General features: G+C 42.3%; 4 protein-coding genes across 6 annotated transcripts; 2 read left to right on the forward strand and 2 right to left on the reverse strand.

The window, feature by feature from the left end:
* The first annotated feature begins 293 nt into the window (after positions 1-293).
* Positions 294-11126, forward strand: tbc1d31 (TBC1 domain family, member 31). 2 transcript variants are annotated; one of them, XM_075464980.1, is made up of 23 exons: positions 294-625; positions 1203-1343; positions 1504-1619; positions 1887-2065; positions 2218-2369; positions 3441-3600; positions 4113-4313; positions 4493-4666; positions 4895-4974; positions 5064-5210; positions 5348-5481; positions 5792-5937; positions 6063-6242; positions 6316-6548; positions 6644-6716; positions 7428-7507; positions 7599-7734; positions 8263-8355; positions 8781-8909; positions 9075-9269; positions 9500-9569; positions 9712-9882; positions 10209-11126. In XM_075464980.1, the coding sequence occupies exons 1-23, from the start codon at positions 555-557 to the stop codon at positions 10361-10363; spliced, it is 3216 nt and encodes a 1071-aa protein (XP_075321095.1). In that variant the 5' UTR covers positions 294-554; the 3' UTR covers positions 10364-11126. The 2 variants fall into 2 exon arrangements, with proteins under 2 accessions (XP_075321095.1, XP_075321096.1); XM_075464981.1 differs by having other exon boundaries at positions 5804-5937.
* A 98-nt stretch (positions 11127-11224) lies between these two features.
* LOC142379749 (uncharacterized) lies at positions 11225-16658 on the forward strand. Of its 2 annotated transcripts, none has more exons than XM_075464982.1 (6): positions 11225-12616; positions 12775-12912; positions 13014-13129; positions 13296-13463; positions 13634-13758; positions 14348-16658. In XM_075464982.1, the coding sequence occupies exons 1-6, from the start codon at positions 12313-12315 to the stop codon at positions 15642-15644; spliced, it is 2148 nt and encodes a 715-aa protein (XP_075321097.1). In that variant the 5' UTR covers positions 11225-12312; the 3' UTR covers positions 15645-16658. The 2 variants fall into 2 exon arrangements, with proteins under 2 accessions (XP_075321097.1, XP_075321098.1); XM_075464983.1 differs by having other exon boundaries at positions 11225-12607.
* On the reverse strand, positions 16523-20664 carry c5h8orf76 (chromosome 5 C8orf76 homolog). Its single transcript, XM_075464985.1, has 8 exons — positions 20453-20664; positions 19737-19838; positions 19119-19262; positions 18284-18334; positions 18031-18175; positions 17408-17516; positions 17004-17136; positions 16523-16906 (listed from the first exon to the last, which is right to left on the reverse strand). Exons 1-8 carry the CDS (start codon positions 20555-20557, stop codon positions 16748-16750), a joined length of 948 nt encoding a protein of 315 aa, XP_075321100.1. The 5' UTR covers positions 20558-20664; the 3' UTR covers positions 16523-16747.
* Positions 20665-20975: 311 nt separating this feature from the next.
* Positions 20976-25654, reverse strand: LOC142379753 (uncharacterized). The gene is made up of 8 exons (XM_075464996.1): positions 25241-25654; positions 25039-25072; positions 24673-24717; positions 24203-24247; positions 23748-23777; positions 23017-23293; positions 22453-22598; positions 20976-21756 (listed from the first exon to the last, which is right to left on the reverse strand). The coding sequence occupies exons 2-8, from the start codon at positions 25070-25072 to the stop codon at positions 21407-21409; spliced, it is 927 nt and encodes a 308-aa protein (XP_075321111.1). The 5' UTR covers positions 25241-25654; the 3' UTR covers positions 20976-21406.
* Positions 25655-25670: the final 16 nt, after the last annotated feature.

The following is a 25670-nucleotide window of genomic DNA, read 5'->3' on the forward strand; positions in this document are numbered from 1 at the left end:
TAAAATTGTTGTTTTGTTTTCTTAAAATTTGTTAAAATGAAGGTGCTTTACAAATGCATTATCTGGGGCAAATGTATATGATGGTGTGAAAAACAGCACTTTTTCATACATTGGAATGCCCATAATTGAACGTTTAAACGATTAATGGATTCATGGAAAGTAAGTCTCACTGGTCAGTGGAACTTCAAGTCCCACAATGCACGTCTTCTTTCTTTTTTGTTTTACGTCAACACGAAGCGACAAAATAACCGTCCTCAAAACAAACAAAAAAGTATTAACAACCTGCACTTTAACGATATATCTTAGCGTGAAAACTGTTAAATTCTTAGTGACAGCACTTCTTGAAAAGCTTGTCTTAGTATCCCTTACGCTTTGTCTCGTTGTCTCTTGAAAAGAAAAACACGAACGTTCCCCTTTTAAATTTCGCGCTGTTTGCTCCGCCTGTTATTAGCATGCTAGCCTGTTAGCTAAAGCCATGTAACGTCAGGTGAGTCAGTAAAGTCCAGGGATATCTTATCCATGTATTTCTCGAGTTCGTACGGTCTTCTTTAACAATGGAGGTGACGGACATCGGAAATAAAGAGGAAGGAAAGGTATGGCATCGAAAACCTACACCAGGGAGGAGGTAGGTTTGATTTTTAAATATTTTTTAAGGATGCCTCTACAGCATTCATTTCCCAAAACAGTAGGCATTTGATGCTGCTGGTGGTAGCAAAGTGAATTACTAACAGTCTGTTTTTTTTTTCCTTTGAATTTCTTCAAATTTCAAACCTTGATATGTCTGTATCGAAAAGTTATTTTCGACTGAATCTTTCTAGTTATTATATTACACTGTCAGTGTTGAATTTGGACTGCCAGATAATTATACTTGCGTTTGAAAGGCTCCACGAGTATGAAGTTATGTGCATTACCGTCACATTTACATAAGTCACCTCAAATAAACACCTGTGGATGCTACTTCGATATAACGACAGTGCTCTACACCACTTTCATAAAAGAGGCATGACTGCACAGGTGTGGGTTCGAGGTGCACCCACTGAAGCAGCAAAGAGTTTTTTTTGTATACTACTTATATAGCAAGTTACGACCAAAAAAAAGAATAGTTTAACTGTTCATTCACTTTTCTCACGGGTAACTGATTACTGTGAATGTGTCACTTTTCAACCTTCACCGCTAATAATGTCCACATTTGTGTTCCTCAGTGTGTTAGTGACAGTGATCCGCACTGCTCAGCAGGCCAAGACCGTGCGTTTCCTCCATGTGGCCTTTGACACCACAGGGGATTCCTTCCTGGCTGGAGATCACCATGGCAACATCTATGTCTTGGACATCAGTAGGAACAGGTGATATGACTGAATTCTGAATGCGATCGACTTGGAGTCAGGACCAAAAACACTCACAAACTTATGTCTTGTTTCTGAGTTTTCTCTTATCTACGGATTAAAGTGCCAGGTTTTCTCCTCCTTAAACTCTGCATGCTTGCATATTAATTCTCTATCTCAGATTTCGCCTGGTGCAGAAGACAGGACAGGCTTGCACTGCAGTGGCATTCAGCCTCCGCAGAACCACAGAGTTCCTTGTCGCATTGGCTGACTACACTATCAAATGCTTTGATAAAGGTAGGATGGACACATCTACATAAAGTGTTTTCAAGTTATACTCTAAAAAAAAAAAATCCTTTTGCTGCTCTTTTTGAATGTCCTTCGTGTTGGTAAATCAGGCAATCTGCAGTCAGTGGGATCTGTCTTTCTGAGAGAAAGCAGCCGTTTATGCTCCTGCATAGCCGGGAACTGGTGTGTTTTGAGCATGTGCTCACCACCACATTAATGGTAAATGCTTCTTTTTTTTTTTTTCTCTCTTCTCTTTGGTTTTCTGTTTCCTTATAGACACAAAACAGCTGGTCAGTTGGATGCGAGGTCACGAGGGAGCAGTTTCATTCATCTCCACCCACAGCTCAGGCCGCTATGCAATCACCACATCCTCAGACACGGCTCAGCTCTGGGACCTAGACACCTTCCAGAGGAAGAGGAAGCTTAACATCAGGCAGTCTGTCGGCATACAGAGGGTAAACATGCAGACTGTGTGCTTTTTGGCTGCTTGTCAAGCAAGGATTTCATTTAGTTCTTCATTTTAAGCTTCTGCTATCCCCCTGTTTTTCTTTATTATTACTTTTTAGCTGTTACTTTTTATAACGACACACTGTTGCTTCTGTTGCAGGTGTTCTTCCTGCCTCTCAGCAACACCATCCTCAGCTGTTTCAGTGATGACTCCATCTTTGCGTGGGAGAGCGACACACTTTTCTGCAAATACCAGCTCCCAGTTCCTGACTGTGGACCCAGAATCTCTTACAAGGCCTTCGCTGTAACACGGTAGGTCTCCCTCTCACTAGCTTAATGACAATATAGCCTCTCTGTATTTTCTGTATGACTATGACGTTTCCCACCTTTTGAGTATAAAAGCACGTAACAAGGTCAGTGAAAAATGACGGCGATCAGAAGTAGGGGTGGGCGATATGTATCGTTTGCGAAATTATCGTGAATGTTGTTTTGACGATGAATAATTTTGCAATATCGAGATATAGGCTATATATATATATATATATATATTTTTTTTTTTTTTTTTTTTTCAATCACCAAAAATCAATAAAGTGCGGCGCCTGTGGTCCTCTGCCCTTACCACAGCGCCATGCCACGCCCTGCTTTGAACACTCTATTTTTTTCAAAGAAAACGCTTCGGGACACTCGGAGCATCGAAGGGGCGCCGAGAGGCAGGGGCTGCAGACAGCTCGCCTCGCGGCGGACCGTCAGCTCGATCCCGAGATCCAACTAGAGCTTTTTAACAGCAGCAACTTTAAGATGCGCTATTGGAGCTGGAATTACCGCGGCTGCTGGCACCAGACTTGCCCTTCAATTGATCCCCGTTAAAGGATTTAAAGTGTCCTGTATTGTTATTTTTCGTCACTACCTCCCCAAGTCGGGAGTGGGTAATTTGCGCGCCTGCTGCATTCCTTGGAAGCCGTTTCTCAGGCTCCCTCTCCGGAGGGAGAAGTAGCCTGAGAAACGGCTCGAGGTTATCAGTCACCAATGCGGCCGGGGCACCCCGAGAGGCATCCCCGAAGGTCAGCGCTCGTTTGCATGTATTAGCTCTAGAATTGCCACAGTTATCCAAGTAACGGTAGAGCGATCAAAGGAACCATAACTGATTTAATTAGCCATTCACAGTTTCACTGTAGGCCTACCGGCCGTGTGTGCTTAGACTTGCATGCTTGTGTTCATTTTATTGTGATCTTAACGCAAGTTTTAATTTTTTTTTTAATATTGTCAAAATATCTTTATCGTGAAAATCCTAAAAAATATCGAGATATTTTTTTTGTTGCCCATATCGCCCACCCCTAATCAGAAGTCTTTAACTGCTCTTCTGTACATGTGTCGTTCTTGCAGTGATGGCAAAAGCCTTGCAGCAGGTGGCCGCTCCAACCTGTTGCACCTGTGGTGCCTGGACAGCCAACAGCTGGTCAGAGTGATTCAGATGCCCAGTCAAGTTCGAACCGTCAGACAGTTGGAATTCCTGCCCGACAGCTTCGACGGGGGAGCCAGCCAGGTACAGGGACAGTAGGGCCAGCAGATTTTCTCTTTCTAGGGTTTTTCTTCACCTTTTTATCGGGCACACTTTCTCTCCGAGTGATAATTTTACGTTTAGATGTGGCCAAAGCCACAGCCACTCTTTCAATCATGTGTATGGCTGTTTTAACGCCACCTGATTCTGCTACAAGTAGAATGTAATTCTTTGTGAAATACTTATTTTTTTTGTTATGTAGCTTTGTTTTATTTTGTCTTTTAGTTTTTATGTCTTTCCATGCTATTTGAGCCCGTTTAGTACAGAGTAAAACATTAAGGCTCTAAAACAAAAACAAAAAAAAGAAAGAAAGAAAAGTTTTCTGTGACTTTTGTGTTTTTGGCTCATGACGACACATTAAATTGTTCCTCTCCCTGATGAGAGTCTTTCACGTACAAAGAGTGTAGAACTTTTGCACTGTGCAATCCTTTCATGTACTCAGCAGTGCTCATGGATGCCCTGTGTGTTTACAGCTTTTTTTTCCTGTGTCTCCACAGACATTGGGTGTGCTGAGTCAGGATGGCGTAATGCGTTTCATCAACATTCACACATGTAAACTTCTCTTCCACATGGGTTCCCACGATGGCGCCATTACTACGGTGGCTGTCAGCCCAAATGGCCGACATATCGCAGCTATCATGGACAATGGGAGCATTAATATCTACAGTGTCCAGAGTCTCACACAGGAATTAAACAAGGTGACAGTAGGTTGCAGAATGTGTTGCACAAGATGGCAGGAGGAATCTCTTTAATTGTTGAGGGGTTTTATGCTTTTGTGTTCGTGTGTGTGTTCGTGTGTGTGTGTGTGTGTGTGTGTGTGTGTGTGTGTGTGTGTGTGTGTGTGTGTGTGTGTGTTTCCCTCTCATCCTCTCCAAAGCCTCCTTCATCCCAGCTGGCTGTAGTTTCTGGTGGTGAAGCTTATCAGGACCTTTCAAACCTAAAGATGAAGGTCAGGTCTGATGTGGTTCAAAGACCAGCTAAAAGCTCAGGAAGGCCAACACAGGTGAAGATACTCAGACCACCTGCAGGGTCTTCCGTTGAGGATAAAGAGGTGAAAAAAGACAAAATCTCCTCACATTTTCACATTTTTATTCTTTTTGATTTGTTGTCATTGCACTTTTGGTCAGTTTATTTAGTTGATAATCAAGAAGTTTGATGGATTAAAGTGTATTTACGTACTCAGATACACAAAAACAAATCATATAATTGAGCAAGACAGGATTTAGTGACTGTGTAGCTTAATGGTCTATAAAGCTTTTGTTTTGTTTTTTGTTCAAAGAATGAACTACCAGCTGGTCTGAATAAGAAGAGACTTGTGGCTCTGCTCAAGGCTTTTGGAGAATATCCTGCAAAATACAGGTACAAGTCCCCCTCAAAGGAGGGATATGGTAACTGGATGTTTGGTTCCAGACGGATTTACATGCTCATTTTCTGCATCCTTGTTGCAGGATGTTCGTTTGGCGGTCTTTGCTGTGTCTCCCAGAGAATCACGCAGCATACAGCAGTCTGACTGACAAAGGTCTGCATTCAGCTTTCCTCACTCTGCATGATAAGTACCCCATCAAAAGTCACAAGCTGCAGAGAGGATTGCAGAGGTACTCTCTTTCTCTCACACACACAAACACACAAAAATACTCACATGTACAACTCGTATATTTCCTTTTTTTTCTTCTCTTCTTTGACGCTATCATTTTGTCAGGTTGATCATTTGGTCCTTTTGTCTGCTCCACAGGGTTTTGTCTGCCTTAGCTCACTGGGCAGCCATCTTTGGAGAGGTGGAATATCTCCCTCTGGTAGCCTTTCCTTTTGTCAAGCTCTTCCAGAACAATCCAATGCTCTGCTTTGAAGTGGTGGCCACTCTCATTGGTACTTTTTTTTTCTTAAATGTATACATATATTTCAGCAGCACACATTTGCAGTCTTACTTGTGTCTGTTTGAGCTGCTGCTTTGAGTCTAATTATTACCGATAACTACAAGTTCCTGCTACAAAAGGAGTGCTACCACTATTTTAACGACCATATAGCTGAAAGGCACTCGGTTTTTATGTGTACAGCCAAAGCCCAGAGATGGGGGAAATTGAGGAATCTATTTTGATTTCCAAATGTATGCTGCTGAAAGTAAGCCAATGTTTTATCAGTCAGTTGAACCGTTTCACTGGGATCTCTACTGACGCAGATGTTTTTCCAGTGAACTGGTGCCAACACTGGTTTGAGTATTTCCCCAACCCTCCTTTGAACATCCTGAGCATGGCAGAAAATGTTCTGGCTCATCATGACAAGGAGCTGCTGCAGCACCTGGTGGACTGTGGCATCACTTCACAGGTAAGAGCAGAATGCCAGTCTCTGGGGAAGCTGTGAGACAAGTTGTCCGATGCTTTCGCTTACGTGGGATCCCATTTGTCCGTCCTCATCTGTACGCATATTATCATCTAATTTGTGTTACCCAGCTCTATGTGTGGCCCCTGTTGGAGACGTTGTTCTCAGAGGTTCTGACACGTGACGAATGGCTCCGACTGTTCGACAACATCTTCTCTAATCATCCATCATTCCTGCTCATGGCCTGTGTGGCCTACATCATCTGCTGCCGTGAGCCTCTGCTGCTGTGCTCCCAGAAGCAGGACTTTGAGGTAATTAAACAGTCCCATTTTCAACTTCTGTCTCTCCTCCATGAAGTTTACCCCGTTTTCTCCTCCTCTCCAGTACTTCTTTCATCATCGTAACAACCTAGACGTTGGAGCCATGATAAAGGAGGCTTACCGGCTCATGGACCGCACACTGGCTGACATCCATCCCAGGACTATGCTGTCTGACTTTACACCACTCACTGGCGGCCAGTATCCTGTGTTCAACCAGTTCCCAGAATTCATAGTGGAATACCAGAGCAGAGAGAGGGAGAGAATACGACTGCAGGAGATGGAGTATTTGCGTGAGAGGTGAGCTTCTAGATGGATGATAAAGAGAACTAGAAGTTTACATTTATTTTGGAGAGAAAAGGCATCATATGTAAATGTATGTGCATTGTCTTCAGACAGGAAGTGTCAGCATTGCGTACAGATTTTGTGCGTCGTCAAGCTGAAGAGGAAGCCTATTTTGCACAACAGGTAGAATTGTTTTCAGGTATCCATTAAAGACCATATGTTGTACTGTAATGCTCAGGCTGTATACTATTCACCAGTATAAACAAGAAACAAGCACTTAAAGGTAGGGTAGGAGATCCTGGACTTTGAGTTCAGCAAAGCTGCATTTTGAAAATACACCGGTAAAAAGTCCCAACCCTTTTCTTCACTTTTCCCCGAAGGCACGCCTCTAGAGTACATGAACGAGCACGAAGGTGCACGAGCGCTGTTCTGACAGCAAGCATTGATCGTTGCCGTATTTAGTATTTAGTATATGATAACTATACGTTTAATAATGCTAGGTGCTAGCCAAGCTGGCTCTAGTTTAGCTTCCTGCCAAGCTTCTGGACGCGTAATTCGTTCACGGAGCAGGGTACGCGCACAGGGGGGGGAGGAGGAGGGGGAGGGAGGAGCAGATTGCAGTTTGATAGACGCATCAGTATCCAATCATTGTGAACGGTCCGTTCACAGTGATTGGATACTGTTTTTCCTAGATTATACGTTCTAGAGGCCACTAAAACTTTTCATATTTGTGTCAAAACTTTTAATTAATTGGTTGCAATGGGGGTGTGAAGAGTATTTCAAGCAATATGTAAAAAAATGTTCCAGAAAAAGATCCCCTACCCCGCCTTTAAGTCCCTTGAATTGAAATAAAGTGAAATCAATTTTTTACTGCTTTAAATGATTCGAACATAGGATTTGCTGCAGAAAGCAGAGGAGGAGCGCAGAACCATCCTGGCTCAAGAAGAGGAAAAGCTAAAGGAGCAGAGGGCAAAGTGAGCAACAAAACACTGACTCGTTCATAGACTTCAGCAGAAGATTTGATTTCAGGGAAATTGGTATTTGACTCTGCCTCATTCCATTCAGGCTGGCAGCCATGAAGAGAGAGCTGAAAGTGAAGGAATTACAGCTGCTGGATGCAACGAGAAGGCGCTTTCTGAAACACCAGCAGGACCTGCAAGCCTCACAGATCAAAAGACTAGACCAGGAGATCAGCAGAAAGGTGAACTCTGGTGTCAGGCTCCATGAATGTTTAGTTTTATTTATTTTTTTGCTTGTTTCAGTTTGTCCCAACAGATGTTTAAAGTTCTAACCCTGAATTAGATTAAGCTGGTAAAGAAAAAAGCTGCTTAAAGTGAATAAATGTGGCTGCGTGGTGTCTCCACAGGGTGGCAGTATAGGCAACTCGTGGTTGTAACTCTAGATGTAGTTGTCCTCACCAGAAACCAGAGCTCTTATACTGCAAGTATACTGCATATACATTCATAAGAGGAAAGCGGTGAAAGCTCCTCTTAAGGAAATATTTTCATCTTTGGGAATATCTGGGATATTATATGAGGAAACATGCCGGTCAGTGATGGGGCTCAGACAAACAGCTGCTGAGTCACTTAATTTTACCAGGTCTAGTCAATGCGTTGTGAGGCTGCTCACAAAGGCTTATGTGCTTTATGATAATTGTGAACACTAGTTCTTTTTCTTCATAATCTTTTGGAGGAAACTATATTTCTTTGACGTCTTCATTCTGCTGCAGATGGATCTCCGTGAACAAGAGACGGCCACAGCTGTCCAGGATCTAGAAGTCAGACAGATGGAACTGGAAGCTCAAAGGAAACGACTTGAGCAGGTGAACACCTTTGTGAATGTCTTTTTTTTTTTTTTTTTTTTTAATTGTGATTTGTATCTTTATTTCTTCTCTGACAGTTCACTCAAGCTCGCTAAATAAACAAAACACGTTAGATATTTGCCACTTCAGATTTTTATCAAAAGTCGGCCGGCGGAAGCAAATCTCCAAATGCGGCGGCCCTCATGAACACAGGGTTTTGGTTACACTGTGCACTCGATTAATCAGACATTGGATCTGATTAATCCAGTGTCTGCCTAATGTTTTTGACAATAATATCACCTTTTTCTGAAAGTACTGTTTGTACAGTTTGTGTTTCCAGCTCTCTATTACTAAAACTGAATTTCCATTACTCGGTGATAACTACTACCTCTGAGTCCTTTTTTGTGTTTTACCTTCCCTTTTTTTTTGGGTGACCATTTTCACAGCACTTGTTGAAAGAGCAGCAACGTGTAGGCCAGGAGGTTGAGGAGGAGGTGCGAATGAAAATGAAGGAGGGAGAGAGAGCAGAGGACAACTACACAGAGCTGCTGCACAATGCAGAAACTAACCTTCAGGTTGGTGGAATGCGTTCCTGTGTAATTTTGACTTGGACAACAAGTTATTATGAAGCGACGCCATAATCCAAACCCGATGTTAACAGTAGTCAACCATAAGTACTCCACCCACCTGAAATCTTTAACTTCCGTATCGGTTGAATTTATCTCCAAACACACTCACAGGCCCTAGAGGAGTCCCTGGCAGAGGCATACCAACTGGGCTTGGAGTCAGACTGGCAGAGAGAAGTGGTGGGGCGCCTTCAGCAGGTGGATGATGAGCAGGAGAAGAAGAGGCAGAGACTGACAGAGCTTCAAAGGCAAACTGTGGCAGAGGAGGAGAGACTGGCTGACACCATGAGAGATGTGACAGGGAGGAAGGTGAGGACGGCACGAGTGTCTTTGTGGACATATCAGTTGACTTGTGTAGTACATGAAAAACTACAGACATTATTTTGTGGGCTCTTTAACATTGCAAGGCAGCTTTTAAAAGTAAACACAACTGTCAATAATAAAAGAAAACCATCAAATATTTCTGAAGACTGTTGAATTGGTTAAAATGGGCGGTATAGTTCCTGTTATTCCAACTAATTATACGTGTACATTTTCAGTGGGATGAAGTGATGAATACCAGAGCCAAACTGCAGGAGCAGCGACAGTCCTGGTCTTCAGTAGAAATGGGTATCACTAAATACACAAATCCTTTTTTTTTTTTTGTTTTTCTATTTAAACCTTCAGCCACTTAAACTTGTGTTCATTTTCAAACATTTTCTGTAATCCAGACATTGCTCTAATTGTTTTCGGATATCAATTATTTTGTTAGATGGACAGAGACGGGCAAGAACAGGAGTTCCTGGCAGAACTGCTTTTTCTTTTGCAACCAAAGATGCAAATCCAGCAGTCAGAGCCAACTCTGCCTCCAACCTGAGGCCTGCAGGAACCACCGTGGTGTGTCTGAACAGCAGTTCCCCCTCAGACAGCACATCCACCAACTGTGAGTCATTTTAATTATTTGAAAACCGTCAAATTAAGATAAAATGTTTTATTTGTTGCGTTTCTTTTGAACCGTTTTCACCCACAAATACGTTTTCTTTTGAAAAGAGGATGGTTATTGCTAACCAAACAGGGTTATGGTGTACAATGAGAACTGTGGTATGATCTTATACAGAACTCACAAAGTGAGTGTAGTAAGATAGTCATCAGATTCCTGAAGCTCCTTTGTCTGAAATGTGCAGTTTAAAAGTCCCTATTTAAGAAAGTTTACGATTGGATTTTTGTATCAGTAATGCTGTCTGTCTCCATTTCTTTGCATCCTGTTAGTCTCCCTGGACCGAGGCCGGGCCCAGCTGGACAGCGGCGAGAGAGAGCTGCTGAAGGAAATCCGAGAACTGAGACAGAAGCTGGCAGTCAGAGCCAAAGAGGGCAGCTTGACCTCCTCGCAGTCTGTCCACACACTGTCCTCTGTCTCCCAGTGACCACAGGCTGCCTCTCTGACGTCACACTGTCAGAGAAACATGTTCTTATCTCCAACAACACAGTGATTTAGACTGTGGAGCATGCTGGCTGGCTGTTATGTATTCAGCACTATTTTAGTCCTCACATTCCTCCATCTTAAGCCACCAATTATCTCTATTACCCATCAGACCATTTTAACTGTATATGAGCACAAACTAGCTCACGAAGGCCCATCTTTTCCATCAAAAATCAGCCCTCTGACTCAAAACAGGCCCATCCTTTGGGTTTCCTGCTGTGCTTCATGTGATGGTGGTCAACCTGGGATTTATTGTATTCTATCGTTTTGTTCAAGTTAGTTCTCGTATCAATTGCTATTTAACTATTGGATAGACTGATGCACACACACACAAAATACTGTAAATATTTGGGTGCTTTTGGCTACACTTATGTGCTGTACTGATTCGATACACCTCTTGAAACGACACCTGTGTTTCCTCACTCTAATCTCCTCGAGGAGGAGGAGGAGCAATCCCTAGTCTCGACGAGAGGAAGCAGTAATGAGTTATTGAGTTATGAAAAAAACCTTTAGTGTCTTCTGCAGCCTACAGTGCAGCCATGCTAACCACAAACACAAATGATCACGTCTCCGTTTTGTTGCCTGAACAACAATTATTCGTTGTTGTCATTTTTTTCAGAAAGTCTTGTATTTTTCATTTTTTCATTTTAACAAATTTTACTTTTGTCTTATTTAAAACCTGTTTTGGATAAAAATGAATTGAAAAGTCCTGGTTAATCTGCTGTTTCATTGTGAGTTTAGTCCTTGCATTCTTATATGATTTAAAAGGGATTTATAACACATGTCTGATGATTTATTTATTTATTTATTTATTTAAGTAGTTTCAGATAATCTGTTAACATTCACATGTATTTAATCCCTTTGTTGTGGCACTTCCAACTGGCTCTGGTGCATTCTTCTGAGAGTGTTTTCTGAGAAGCTTTAACAACTTGTCTGGCCCTGTGTCAAAGTCACTGAACACAAGACGTGTCTGAATGAGGTTTGACTGAGTCGCAAAGTCAAACGAATTGTCTGCAAGACGAGGATTGTGTAAAAGTACAAGGATACACAAAAAATGAAATAATTATTCTGCAGTGAAAGTTCTCAAAAGCTTAGCAGCTTGGAACAGACTTCCTCTGTCTGGCTGTCCAGACAAACTGAGTAATCAGAGAGTGCCTTGATCTTACAGATACACAAACCATCCGAGGAGCAGAATTAAAAGTGTATTCAGGATTTGTGTGTCTCTGTCGGGGTGTGTCTCCTTTGGGTCCAGCGGACATCCAGGTGCTGTTTGACGAGAGCTGAGGTGACAACCATCCCCATTCCTGTCACTCATTCACTTCTATCCATCCGCCCATCTTTTATCTGTGCTCTTGGGCCTGAGAGAACTGCAAAATGAGTCCATTGTGCCAAGATATATAATCACTGAACAGGTGAACAAACAATAACATAAGTCTGTGCAATAAGCACAAGAGAGCCATGCCTCAAAGCCAAAAAAAAGCTTTGAATAACTTGTCATATTTACAGGCTATCATGAACTCTGAACAACTGCTAAAGTAATTTTGGACTTACTTACATTTATGTAGACACATTTTGCTGTGTATTTTTTAAATCTGTACATAGTGAGTACCAACGACTGGAAGACTGCTGTTCTAAACATGAAATGAACTTCACACTCATTCTCACCCGTCACATCTGATCGTGTTAAGAAACCACTCTGCCTTCACTGGAGGCGGGCCTTTGTCTCATAACTTGTCTTTTTGAATCAGCAGATCTCTCAGAGTGATCGTACACAGCTGTAACATCACTCTGTTTGGGGTTGAACACAACTCATCTATATTGAAATGAAAGGCTTGAGCCTTTGGCATTTGCCAAACCACAGAACGAGGCTTTGATTGTTGTTGTTCGTAAACTATGGATGCATCCGATAGTGTGCCTGTACTGTGGTACAGGACGTCCAAACCTCTGGGGAAGGTGAGGCGGCGGGTTCAAGACCTCCGCAACCCTTCCTCTTCTTACTCTGACTTCATAGCCAGCAGACCCGGGTTGGACCTCAGCCACAACGAGAGCACTCGCCTTGCCGTGGATTGCTTGTTCAACCAGGGCTTGGAGGGATACCAAAGGGCGTTAAAGGCGGAGGGAGAAGTGGATTTTCTGTCAGAGATGGAAAAGAATTACATCCTGGAAAACGCGAGGGATGGCAGCACAGGTTCTACATGTTTGTTTATGCATTTATGAATATAACCTATCTTTTATCTATTCTGTGAGGCCTGCTGTGCTTGAACAGCGAATAACCATCGGATTGAGGGCACCGATTGCTGTTTTTTTTTTTCCTTTTATGACTTATAGACTTATACAAGTTTGTGCTTTACACAGATGATAAAGATGCACCCCATGTGGAGGACAAAGAGATTGAACGTTTATCTGATGGCCTTCAGTCTTGCTACCGGGGCTCTGCGGTGTCAACAGACAGCGACTCTACTGTGGAAGGGTTAGACCAGAGTGGCCCTAAAGGTACTGCAGGAGTAGAAAGTTTTATGGAAATGATAATGTCTGCGAGCCCAGCTGAGAGACATTCTCATTTGCTGCTCTCCATGATGTTTTTGCCTATCCAGATGTAAAATGGATTGATCCCACCCTGGAGGATCCCAGCGTTGAGGTTTTTTTCCAATCTGACAGGGCAGCAGGCATGAAAGACCTGGTCAGGCAGTTCATCAGAAAGGCTAATACGGTGTGTTCGTGTTTCTTCATGCATGAATATGTGTTAGAGAGAACATGACACGCATGCCTGTTCATGCGAGCTGTCAGTAGGCCTACTGCTGAAATGTCGGAAGCGCGGTGATTTATACTGACTGACATCTTTAGTAGCGCGTGACAGACTGTGTGGCTGTGCTTAGGCCCTGGCCATAGTGATGGACAGCTTCAGTGACACAGAGCTGCTGTGTGATCTTCTGGAGGCGAGCATCAAGAGAAATGTGTCCGTTCATCTGCTGTTGGATCACCACAACCTGAACCTGTTTGTCAGCATGTGGCAGGAACTCAAACTCAACAGCAAAAAATTCCCCGTGAGTATTTTCATTTTCACAATCCTGGTGACGCGAACACACTGTGCTTCGAAGGCTTGGGGGTTGTTATTATTTTTCCTGCAACACAGTGCTACAACCAAAAGTCTGCCCCCGCAAGCATGAAATAAACCAATTATATGCATCCGATCCTTTTTGTGTTGTGTGTATAGAAGCTGTCTGTACGGAGTGTCCATGGACAGACGTACTGTGCCAAGACGGGCAGAAAGCTGACGGGTCAGATTGCAGAGAGTTTCATCATCAGTGACTGGACTGAGGTGCTGACCGGTTCATACAGGTATGTCAGCATTTGGTCCGTCCCCAGATCGTAAAAAACAGGTATACAACCTCAGATAAACAACAGTGCATGACACTGAGTCATTATTTATTAAAGAAAAACTAAGCCAAAATGTTGAAAAAAAAAAGTCCACCCTTACTGTTTCCATAGAAATCAATAGGGTGAGTAGCAGCCAGGTGCTGCTCATACATTGTGCTTGATTAACTTGATCCTTAGTGAGGGAGCTCTGTGTTCATTTGGATTATAAGAACACAATTGTAATAAAATTTGAATAACATGGAAATGACTGGATTAGTGCATCGTCGCCTCACAGCAAGAGGGTTCCTGGTTTGATTCCCAGCTGGGACCTTTGTGTGGCATTTGCATGTTCCCCCCCGAGACCTCAACATGACTGAAAGGCTGTGGCTTAGTTTCTGATGAATAAAGGACACAGTGTTGCATGTCGTGTTCTAATTAGGTTATATTTACCTAACTTTATATTCTGGTGAGAGCTTACTTCCTCAGATGACTGTATGTTTCCATTCTACCTGTGTCTCCTCTCTTTTCTATGATTCCTAATTTTGCGTGGGTATGTGTGTTGTCCCCTCAGTTTCACCTGGCTGTCATGGCAGGTCCATCGTAGTGGCGCTGTACTGATAAAGGGGAGCTCAGTCACACCTTTCCATCATGAATTCCGCAGACTGTACTCCAGCTCTGAGCCTGTCGTCGGCTTTGTCCCTTTCATCACACCACCGCAGGCCCTTTGTCTTGACTCCACGTCACGTGAAGCTCAGGATAACCACACTGTTATCAGTCAGAAGATATCCATCCAGGCAAAAATGATATCCCTCTGGGCTTGGAATGAAGAGGCTGAAAACACTGAAATGAAATCAGCAAAGACGGTTTTGTGCATTCCACAGAACACAGAGTTCGATGGCAGCAAAGGTGGTAACCGTTCTGTTCAGATGGCAGGTGCTGGTTCACACACTGAGAGAGAACCTCCGCAACTGTACCCACAGACTTTGGTTCAACCAGCAGCACAGTGTGAGGGGTGGAGTGTTGAAAAGCCACAGCTCACAGTAGGAGCTGTCGGCACCCAGCTTGTTTCAGGATCAAATCTGGAGCCTCTAAAGGAGAATCAAAACCAGATCCACAGCCCCTCTCCTCGTCAGATCCTCTTCTCAGATGTTGAATCTCAGCTTGCCAAGCCCACTATCAAAAAAGCTGAGACAAATCTGAGGGTTGAGGAACCAAACCCTATGCATGCAGCCTCCCCAGCACTCGGGCAGCACAAGGCTGTATGTTATCAGTCAGCTTTGAGGAAGAATTCAAATCCTGAGCGCATAGATGTGGGCAGTGAAAGGCTTTTTCCTCAGAGCTTAGTGACAAAGCCTTTAGGGCTCGTGTCAGGCCTAAACACACAAAGAGGCCAATGGAATTACTCACTAAACTATCAACCAAAGGTAGGGCTTCCGTCTGATAATCCCAGCCTCCTCTACCCTTCTACACAACAGCCAACGACCAGCCATCAATTCCATTTTACCAGCTCCAGAGGGCACACATCTGGCCTTCAAACCAAAATCTTCAATGCAATGGGAACTCATCTCAGGCTGCACCTGCAGGCAGACTCGACGCGGTTTCTGACAGTTGGAGGGGCCAAAATGCAGCCGCAAAATGCCACCTATCAGCAGAATAACTGTCCTCCGAGACTGAACTTGACCCCCCAAAAGCACCAGGCCGCAGGACCCAGAGCTGTGGCTCGTTACAACTCCTTCAGCGGCACCACTGCGACAGGACAGCTGGGTTGGAGGAGCCCTCAGAACGGCATGAATACATCGCTGGGAAGGAGCAGGAGCATGACTGACAGAGACGCAGCAGGCCTTCATCCAAACAGAACATACACCTGAGAGGCGTATACTCACACTGCAGACATTTAGTGTCTAAAATGTGTTTTAGCAGAACATTTGAGGGGACTTTGAGTGCTTATGCACACTCGCACAGGTGTTATGACTTGTTGGCTAATTGGACGTGTGTTCATGCTGATGTTGAATGGACAGACATGAAGGATAGATGTGGAAATCTCACACATCGAGTTTCCACCGTCCTGAGTGACAACGCCTTCCATGTCAGAGAAACGGGTGACTTTTCATTATCCAGGCGGTACTTTCCAACGCCTCTTTAATCCGCAGATATTTTCTAATTAACAACCATTTTTAAGACGAGTGATTATTTTAGTGTGTCGACGCGAATAGTTGTGCAGTCACCATTTCTTTTTCTGTAGTTATTGTGGATATTTTTGGACCAGTAGTGACAGCTAATCCTGCAAGGAGGCCTTTTTTTTCGAAGACAGACTGGCTTGTTACAGCCGCTGTACATGTAACTGAAGGCATTAAACAGCTGCAGTATTATCAGTATGCAGAGATCTCATTTGTTTTTAACAGCATTTTCTCTCTTCATAGCAGGAAACCCACCACAGGTGGAGCTAATAATATTGATTATATAACAGCCTACATCAAGATTTTATTCTTTTCTAAGAAAACTAACAGTATTAACCCCATTTGTGGCCATTGCCATTTGTCCGCAACATAAAATACAAAAAAAAAAAAAAAAAACTATCTCCTCTTAGATAAGAGCTTGCTCACTGACTCTAAAACTGTGAAACGGGGTGTTTGCCTGGACAGAGAATGTTCTCTGCCAGGGGGCTTCAGTCGTCTGAGGGAAGCTGGCGTTGCCAGATTTTTCAGCAACCAGCTGTTGGTAATTAAAATGTAACACAAAGGCGTGTATAAAAATCTTTTTAATAATTTACGAACATGTTAAGGCATGAATAAAAAAAGAAAAAAAAAGAAAAGAAATGTTGGTAAAAGAAAGAACACATTCACTGCCACGCATTTCACACAAATATTAAGCGGTCTGTACAGTCACGTGTCAGAATAGTGCCATTTGAAACATCATGTGCACGTTCTTTTGTCATCTTCCGACTTTTCTGCAGACGATTGATGCCGAGCCATTAGGACCTGCTCTGTACTCGGTCCGTCTCCAATACGCCTGTCAGCAGGATCTTGTTCCACCAGCGCTCTCTGAAGCTCTGCAGACACACACTGGCCAGACTCTCGCCGTCCTGGTAGTCCTCCCTCATCTTCTCCGGGACCAGGTCCTCTGACATCACCTGGGAGACGAAAGGGGAGGCGTTAGTGTGGACATGTGATCCGTCTGATCCATCCGCCAGACTACCTGAAATTCTAGGTTCTTAAAGGTTTCCTCGCCTCAGTTAGAGCCTGTAGTGTCATCTCTTTAGGATTTAGCCGCTGTAATGCCTCCTCGGTCTTCTGTAGGGCCTTTTCGCTGCGCTGCAATACAAAAGAGGACTGCTGCTGCCGAAGGATAGTCAACAGCAGTCTGTGGGAGGCAGAAGACATGAGTTTGTAGCATTAATGTCGAAGCGCGTCTCTTATTATTTATCCTAAGTTGATATTGCATTTTATCAGTTTGGAAAAACATTTATTTTCACAGAATATATGTTTGCACTTCAGATCTGTTGGCAACCACTTGCTGTCTACTTACAGCTTCCTGGATAATGTTTTTTGTTGTTTTTTTTTTTAGCTGTGCGCACATGACTTTTAAATACTGTACGGAAACAAAGGAGTTACAATAGCACTGTAGGCTGTACCTTGTCCTGATGAAACAGATGCCAGCTTTGAGCCATAGCCAGTCCTCACTGAGCTCACCTGTCTCCTTCTGTTGCTCGGACTCTCCATCTACGAGCTCCTGTGCTGATTCTAGCGGAGAAATGGAAGAAGAACGGGACTTATAACATGTTATGCTAACAGCTCTTTGGAAATCCCCTTGTTGGTGCCAAAATACTATTTCACACCTGTCTGACTGTGTTCTCTTTAGCATTTTTAATTGATGCAACGAAGGAAAGGCGAACAAATTATTTGCCTTTGCAACAGGCTGCTAGTAAAAAAAAAAATCGGTTCTTTGCTAAGTTGTCTTATGTGGAAGCACAACGCCGGTTCATCCCTTGAGTTAGGTGCTCTTTTTATGCTCGAATGATTCATAGATCAGTGTTCAGTGACTTAGCGAACTTCTGAAAATGGACAAACGAAAACTTTGAAAGATCTTCAGAATGCCTGGAGAACTACTGCTTAAAAGACTACAAGAAAGTCTGTCTCCTTGGATGCAAAATATAAAGAAAAACTAAGGGGTGGCTCAAGTACTGTACCTCAGGTGCATCAGATTACACCAGAGAAACAATACGGGTGTTAATACAGGAAGCTAAGCTAACCGTACCTGTGTTTGCGTTGCTGTCGAGCAGCTGTAAACACGTCTGTCCCAGGCTGAACCAGTGCCAGGGGTTGAAGGGCAGCAGGCTACACAGCTGCTGCAGACATGACAGCTTCGATCCTATGGCCCCAAAATGCTGGTAGATGCTGACCTTTAGGAGAGGTTTGCATTTCAGTTAAGAGATTGCACTCAACAAACTCATTTAGATTATGAACAAAAAAAGAAGTGAGTATGTGTGTGTTATCTGGCAGATGCTGACCTTTAGCAGCAAGAGGCTGGTCAGGTGACAGGAATTAGAGGCTTCTTTGCTCTGGAGAGAGATGGTGTAGATGTTACTGTCAACTGAGGTTTGGCCATTTTGGGCTTAGAGGGATGCCTTGCTGCCATGTTTGGGTAAGCTGACAGCAGAGGTTGTAAAGTTGGCTTCGACATGATGGTAATTTTATGATAAATTTTACAATAAAAAAAAACTAAATCGACTTTGAATGAGAACTCACGGCAGCCACAAAGATACTGGCACTGCTAACATCTGCTAAAAGTATTAGCCACACACTGCGTGTCACACACGCTTGTGCACCTCGTCTTAAAACTGGACCCGCCTAAAATGAAATCATATCAATGACTTTGGTACAACAGTGCCAAATTATGTCACTGAATATTGTGAGGACACAGTACTTATAAAAAAAAATTTAAAAAGGGGAGGGGGGGGGCGCGCATTCAGAACATTCTTATCTTAATACAAAATAAATCTGAGATCATTATCATCTGAGATCCAGTTATTCATAATACACGTGCCAATTCATAATGAACCCAGATCTAAATTGAATCTAATATACTTGAAAAATGATCTAGAGTTCTAAAAGTTAAAAGTTAAAGCTACGGTTTTCTTCCAAAATCTAATGACACGTCTGGAATGGCCATTAGTGGTACCTGAATAAGATCTAATGTTCAAACCTCTCATCTACGGCTGATTCTACTCCAGACCTCCTTTAAAGATGATCACTCAATGGCACGAGAGTCGAGTACGTTGAAATTCTCCTAATCGCATAACACCAGGTTCAGTGTTCTCGTTCAGACAACTGGAAAAGATTTACCAGTACATCAGCCCAGTTCAGCGCCTTGTCCCTCTGTCCCAGCTTGGTGCAGCATCGAGCCATTCCCTCCAGCACGTCCCGCCTGATGCTAAGGTTGTTGTCGGCGATCCACGTCAGGCAGCTACCGTACGCCTCCAGGGCACTCTGAACCACACAGACAGCAGAGGAGGGGAACAAAGACAATGAGATGTTTAAACAGTGTGCACTTCTCAAAGTGAGAATGTGCGAGAGTCAGGTCAATAATTTACATTTCACAGCATGAAACTCTGTGAAGTGCAAAAGTCCTAAGCCAAACCTCACTTCTTTACATTTTGTTACAAGGCAGCCAGACCTCCTTGTTTGCCAAACTGTCTGGCCAAAACCCAATCAGAAAGGGTCTCTTTGGCTCTGTTAACAATTATCTGAACATCAGAGACATTCAGGTTTGTGTACGGTCGCATGACCACAGTGTTTTAGTACAGTTTCCATGGACAGGCTGGCTGAAAACTGGCTAATTCCTGGAGCTCATAAACAGAGTTTCCGCTTTTTGTGTTGGTTTCCAACAAACTTGGCAGGTGATTTGTCAGTTTGGGATGCGAGACTGAGAGGTGACAGATCAAACAGACACACTTTAATTACCTGATAGTTCCCTTGTCTCACAGCCAAATCACCCCTGAACTTGTACACTTTCTGCTTCTCTAAAGTATCCGCAGTATCGAGGGCACCGCTCTCACAAAACCACTGCGCGGGGGAACAAGAGGAGAAAAGATCACAACTTAATAAAAAAAAATTTTAAAGTTTGAAAACTTGCACTGAATCCAGAAACAAAGACGCAACACAAACGACAAAAAGATATTAAAATATGTACACACTAATGTAACCAAGCAGTGAAAGTGTTATAGATACAACACAAGAGAAAACAACTTTTTCCCCCTTCATAGATTATAGAGGTTTCATCTCATCTTTCAGCTAAGAGAGCTTTTTCTCCATCATCATATCTTCTGGTGTTTGTGAGTTCTGCAGCTTCATCGGGTTCAGATGAGGCAACAGACTTGGACAATGAATGAACAACAGAATATCCTGGGTAACTCTTCACGTGTAAAATTAGGTGCCTTCCCAAAAATGGGAAGATATTGTTATTGTTACTAAGTTCCACTGTATAGGTTATGTACAAAAAAACCATTAAACATCAAGTTTGATGTGCGGAACTTTATCTGAATACTTGAGAGTAAGAACCCATTAATTAGTTTTTAAGCTCTCAATTATTAGTTTGGAAACACACATCTGTCAGTGAGGAAAGATGAGAAATGCCTTTGGAGTTCCTGACTAGTTTTCCCTTCTGCATGGTGTCTCACCTCCGGTTCACACACTTTGGCGTTGTAAGAAGACAGAGACACACACACTCGGTCTCTGGCCTCCGAAAAAACCGACTCGTCAAACGTGCTCCCTAATATCTCCATCCGGACCCGAAAAGAATCAGCAGTTCCTCGGTTTAGACTGACGAGCGCATTCGGTTCTTTTGCACCCTCAAACGGTCTCACGGTCCTTCATTAACAACTGTGCTTCGAATAGTGTTACGTAACCAAGGTTCCGGGTAGAAAGGTTCCGACTAATGACAAAAAGAGCGAGAGAAGCGACGCACGCTCACTTATCAGCTCCATCAAAATTGAAGTAAAATTAAAACGCTGTTCGAAAAGATTACGGCTTCATTTAGATTTAATGTGGATATTTTAGACTATAAGACTAAATTGACTAAACGTGTGTGTGTGGGCGCGCACCAAGGTTTTTCCATTCATATGCAAAGATAATACACATAATAAATAACATTAAAGCAAAAATAAAATAAAATTGAATGCAAAATACAATGTTTTTTATTAATGTATTCCAAAATTTATTTTCAAACAGTGACAAAGTTATGCATATCAGTGAATGTGTGAGATGCATATATATCAATATATATATAGTATGAACCCAATGACCCAGCTAACAGAAATATTAATATATATTCTATAGTCAAGCACCCACTTCCATAAAAAAGGGTAAAACAACTTAATCTTATCATTTCAGATTCTATAAATCGATACAAGGAAAACAACAAAAGAAAAGAAAGAAGAGACACCAGTCAACAGCAGGACACGTTTACAGAAATGTCACAGACGTTGTCACAAAAGTGGTCAGTTACACAGTAGGAAAAAAAAAACACGACAACCATTTACCTCTGATACATACTGAAAAGACAATTATCATTTCACCAGGCTGACTCTTTCTCTAATTAAACTAACTAAACCAAGTAATGTGCTCTTTCTTTTTTACTTTGCACAGATGAAATTATACTTGTCAAAGTCAGACTTCACGACCCAGTGGCCCTTGCTTTTCTCCATGGCACCGCTCATGGCACAGTCTGCCGTTTTGTTTTCGTTATCGTTAAGCCAGTGTTTAAACTGTACACTATGGTCATCAACCCAGAACCAGAACTGCAGGGTGCAGGTGAAGTGAAGGCCCAGCCAAACAAAGCCAGTGTCTGCCTTCTCAGCCTCCAGCTCAGCCAAGGTCTGTGCTTCTTCATCAAGGATGGAGGCCAGGTCCTCGTAATTATCTCTACAGTAGTACAAGGCGTCTTCCCACATCATTTTCTTTTTGATGAGAACAAAGGGGGATTCTGGAAGACAACAGAAAAAACAAAAAAACTATTAATCGAACTTAAATTAAACAATTGAAAACACTGATCTGCCAAACGGGTGTAGTAACTCAAGAAAGCCAATTAGAGGGAGAAAAAAAATGCTTCAGTTTGATCAGGACAGAGTATTCCTCAATCAGCTCCACCTCACTCTGATGCTTCCTCGTCACATTGAAACAAACATGTACATTTCTCCGAGAGAAAAGCAGAAATGCGCTGAAACACAGGCCCCCTGGAGCTGCTCTTTAAATCCGCATGCAAATAGAGCAAATGACCAACTATGATGTCATGCATAAAATGCTGCACAGCTCAAAAGTTTCTTAGGGAAACAAAACTATTACAGATGATTTTTTATTTATTTATTTTTTAAACGGTGTGAAACAGGAACACACACACACACACACACACACACACACGTCAGAGGGCATTACACAACAAACCTTGAGTTCTGTATTCGTCTGTTGTTGACATCCTGAATGCAGCCTTTCTTATAGTGTGTTGACAAGTTGGAGTCATACAAATATATTCACGATGAAATCTGAAGTCTACTAATGTTGGTTAATAGCACCATGGTATTTGCTTTTGGATTATTATCTTACTTTTTTTTTAACTCAACTTGTCTGCAGCTACTAATCTGTTACTATGCCTCAGTTTGAGAGCTGAGAGTGTTACACCCACCTTTCACAGTAGCAGTGATGTTCACCTCACATAGAATTACAGGCTTGTTATCTGGGATGGTCACAATGATGTAGCGCCCCACTGCTGGCACGTCAGGCTTAAAGGTATTGTAATCTGTTTTTGTTATTTCACAAATTGTGCAAACCCTGTGAAACAAACAAACAAACAAACAAACAAACAAAAATGTCTGGAAGAGCAAGACTAGTGAGATGTTGAAGCTGGAAAAGGTAAAGCAAGCAGTGACCTCTTCAAACCGCATCATCCGTGTTTTGCCAGTTTATGAGCTGTAATTGTACAATTTCATCAGAACATTTAGCTGTAAGTTAAGTAAGTAAAACCTACATTGTGTGATGACTGACCGCACAGATTATCAAAAACAACGTTTTCAGCACATCCAGTATTCTACAGACACTGACAGTTAACTTTAACCATCTATGTCATCACTAGGGCTGTTCCTTAGAAATTTCTATTGGGCCCAGAAATTGTGTGTATACCGGAGACCCAACACAAGCCGGAGCCTGAAAATGTGAAATCAAGCAGCTCAAGTTAACTTGAGGTTCTTACTCCTTGTTGCTGGTGCCGTTGTCCTTTAGGGAGTTGCCAATGTAGATTTTAGAATTTTTCATATCTGTATGGTCTTTGGCTATGTTGTATATAGAGATACAGGAAATGTTGTAAACACCGTGCAGATCAAGTCTCCACCAGGATTTGTGGATTCCTTTGGTATTGGAACATGTTGATATATTCCCATCGATAGCTCTGTCAGAAGTGTAGTTTACAGGGTTGAAATAATGGTTTGAAGACTGAGATGTTGTTGCATTGGTCAGATTCAGAGTGTTCTCTGTAGAGGAAAAGAGAAAATGACACCGTTTCACTTCAGCGTATTGGCTCGTACGTCATACTTTCATGTTCTGACACGACGAATCAGGGCGTCAGAAGGAGCTTCAAATAGCGGCGGCTTAGTCCAGCCCAGAAGTCTTTGGATTTTCAAACATTTGCATCCTTTGTAGGTTATTAAAGAGAAAATAAGATGTTTGCATCGGTGACAGGGTGGGACCTTAAAAACACGGAATGAACACAAAATGACAACAATCTGAATTCAGATCAGATTCAAAGTTGGCAGCAGAAGCATAATGTTGGGAAGAAATTAATACATTAAATTGTGTGCTGCTCGTGCTTAGTTGATTCTTTTGGTCCTCTATTCTTTTCTTTTTTTAACTCATTTGACAGCGTATCTGCTCTTACTGTGTAAAAGAGGGTGTTTTTGAACTGTGACAAACTCATCTCATACTCACTGCATTGGTTCTCCTCTCCTATCTTCAGTCCTGCTCACAAAAAGGATGCAGTCATAAATTAAATCAAACAACATCTCACACTGTTTTTGCCCTGAAGATTAGCCTAGATCATACAGCGGCACGGTGTTTACTCATCCACTGAAGAAAACCAAATACTTGGGACACGACAGGTGTGCTTTAAGACAAGTTTCGTTAATATTGCTGTTTTCTGCTCAGAGAGCTCAACTTCAGTCCTCTTTAATAATGATTCAGTTCACAGTAAAACTAAGTTGTTAGTTCTATCATCGTCAGCATTTTTATTCCTTGGTAATAACACGGAGGCATGGTATACTGTAACATGAATCAGATGAGGAACTTACCAATCATACAGATGAACAACAGAATCCACAGCATATCTGCTCCTACTGTGTAAAAGAGGGTGTTTTTGAACTGTGACAAACTCATCTCATACTCACCGCATTTTTTCTCCTGTCCTGTCTCCCCCTGTCCTGTCTCCGGTCCTGCTCACAAAAAGGATGCAGTCATAAACTTAATCAAACAACATCTCACACTGTTTTTGCCCTGAAGATTAGCCTAGATCATACAGCGGCACGGTGTTTACTCATCCACTGAAGAAAACCAAATACTTGGGACACGACAGGTGTGCTTTAAGACAAGTTTCGTTAATATTGCTGTTTTCTGCTCAGAGAGCTCAACTTCAGTCCTCTTTAATAATGATTCAGTTCACAGTAAAACTAAGTTGTTAGTTCTATCATCGTCAGCATTTTTATTCCTTGGTAATAACACGGAGGCATGGTATACTGTAACATGAATCAGATGAGGAACTTACCAATCATACAGATGAACAACAGAATCCACAGCATATCTGCTCCTACTGTGTAAAAGAGGGTGTTTTTGAACTGTGACAAACTCATCTCATACTCACCGCATTTTTTCTCCTGTCCTGTCTCCCCCTGTCCTGTCTCCGGTCCTGCTCACAAAAAGGATGCAGTCATAAACTTAATCAAACAACATCTCACACTGTTTTTGCCCTGAAGATTAGCCTAGATCATACAGCGGCACAGTGTTTACTCATCCACTGAAGAAAACCAAATACTTGGGACACGACAGGTGTGCTTTAAGACAAGTCTCGTTAATATTGCTGTTTTCTGCTTAGAGGAATCGATAATTTAATAATGATTCAGTTCACAGTAAAACTAAGTTGTTAGTTCTATCATCGTCAGCATTTTTATTCCTTGGTAATAATACGGAGGCATGGTATACTGTAACATGAATCAGATGAGGAACTTACCAATCATACATATGAACAACAGAATCCACAGCATCTTTGGAGGGCAAAAACAGTAAAGTTTGTTTAGTGAAATGATTTGTTTTACATCAGCGGACACAGATGAATAAAGGCAGAAAAGTTGTACACAGAGGCCTCCTCGTCTATGAAAAATAAATGTCTGGGAGGAAAAGTTAACAATTCAGATTGTGCTAACTTCACTCACCTTGGCAGGTTTTTCTTCGCTCCACACTGATGTTCATATGATCCCCTCTCTCAGACACGGCTTATTTATTTCCCTTCTCATTTTACTTCCTTCCTAGCTGCCCATATGAAAATAAACTGCTGTCACGTTTCCCAGTTTCAATTCAGGGCTGGAATTATGGTATAAAGTCCTCTAGACTTTTGCATCTTTTAATTTGCATATGAAAACTTACCAACAATGGCTAGTATTATTGGTAAGTTTACATATGTAAATATGTGTTTTCGCTAACTGACACAACTCACACTTGACTCTGAACTAAGTGAAATTAAAGGCACCAGGGCAACAACTCTGAACTGATAGAATGAACAAGTATAGCTCAGTTTTAAAAGCAGTTAGTTGTAGTTTTGTCCTTAAACAAGTCAACAATGTATAACTTTTCTAAATCAAGCTA

This window comes from Odontesthes bonariensis, chromosome 5 (genome assembly GCF_027942865.1).
Source record: "Odontesthes bonariensis isolate fOdoBon6 chromosome 5, fOdoBon6.hap1, whole genome shotgun sequence".
In the NCBI taxonomy this organism is placed as follows: domain Eukaryota; kingdom Metazoa; phylum Chordata; class Actinopteri; order Atheriniformes; family Atherinopsidae; genus Odontesthes; species Odontesthes bonariensis.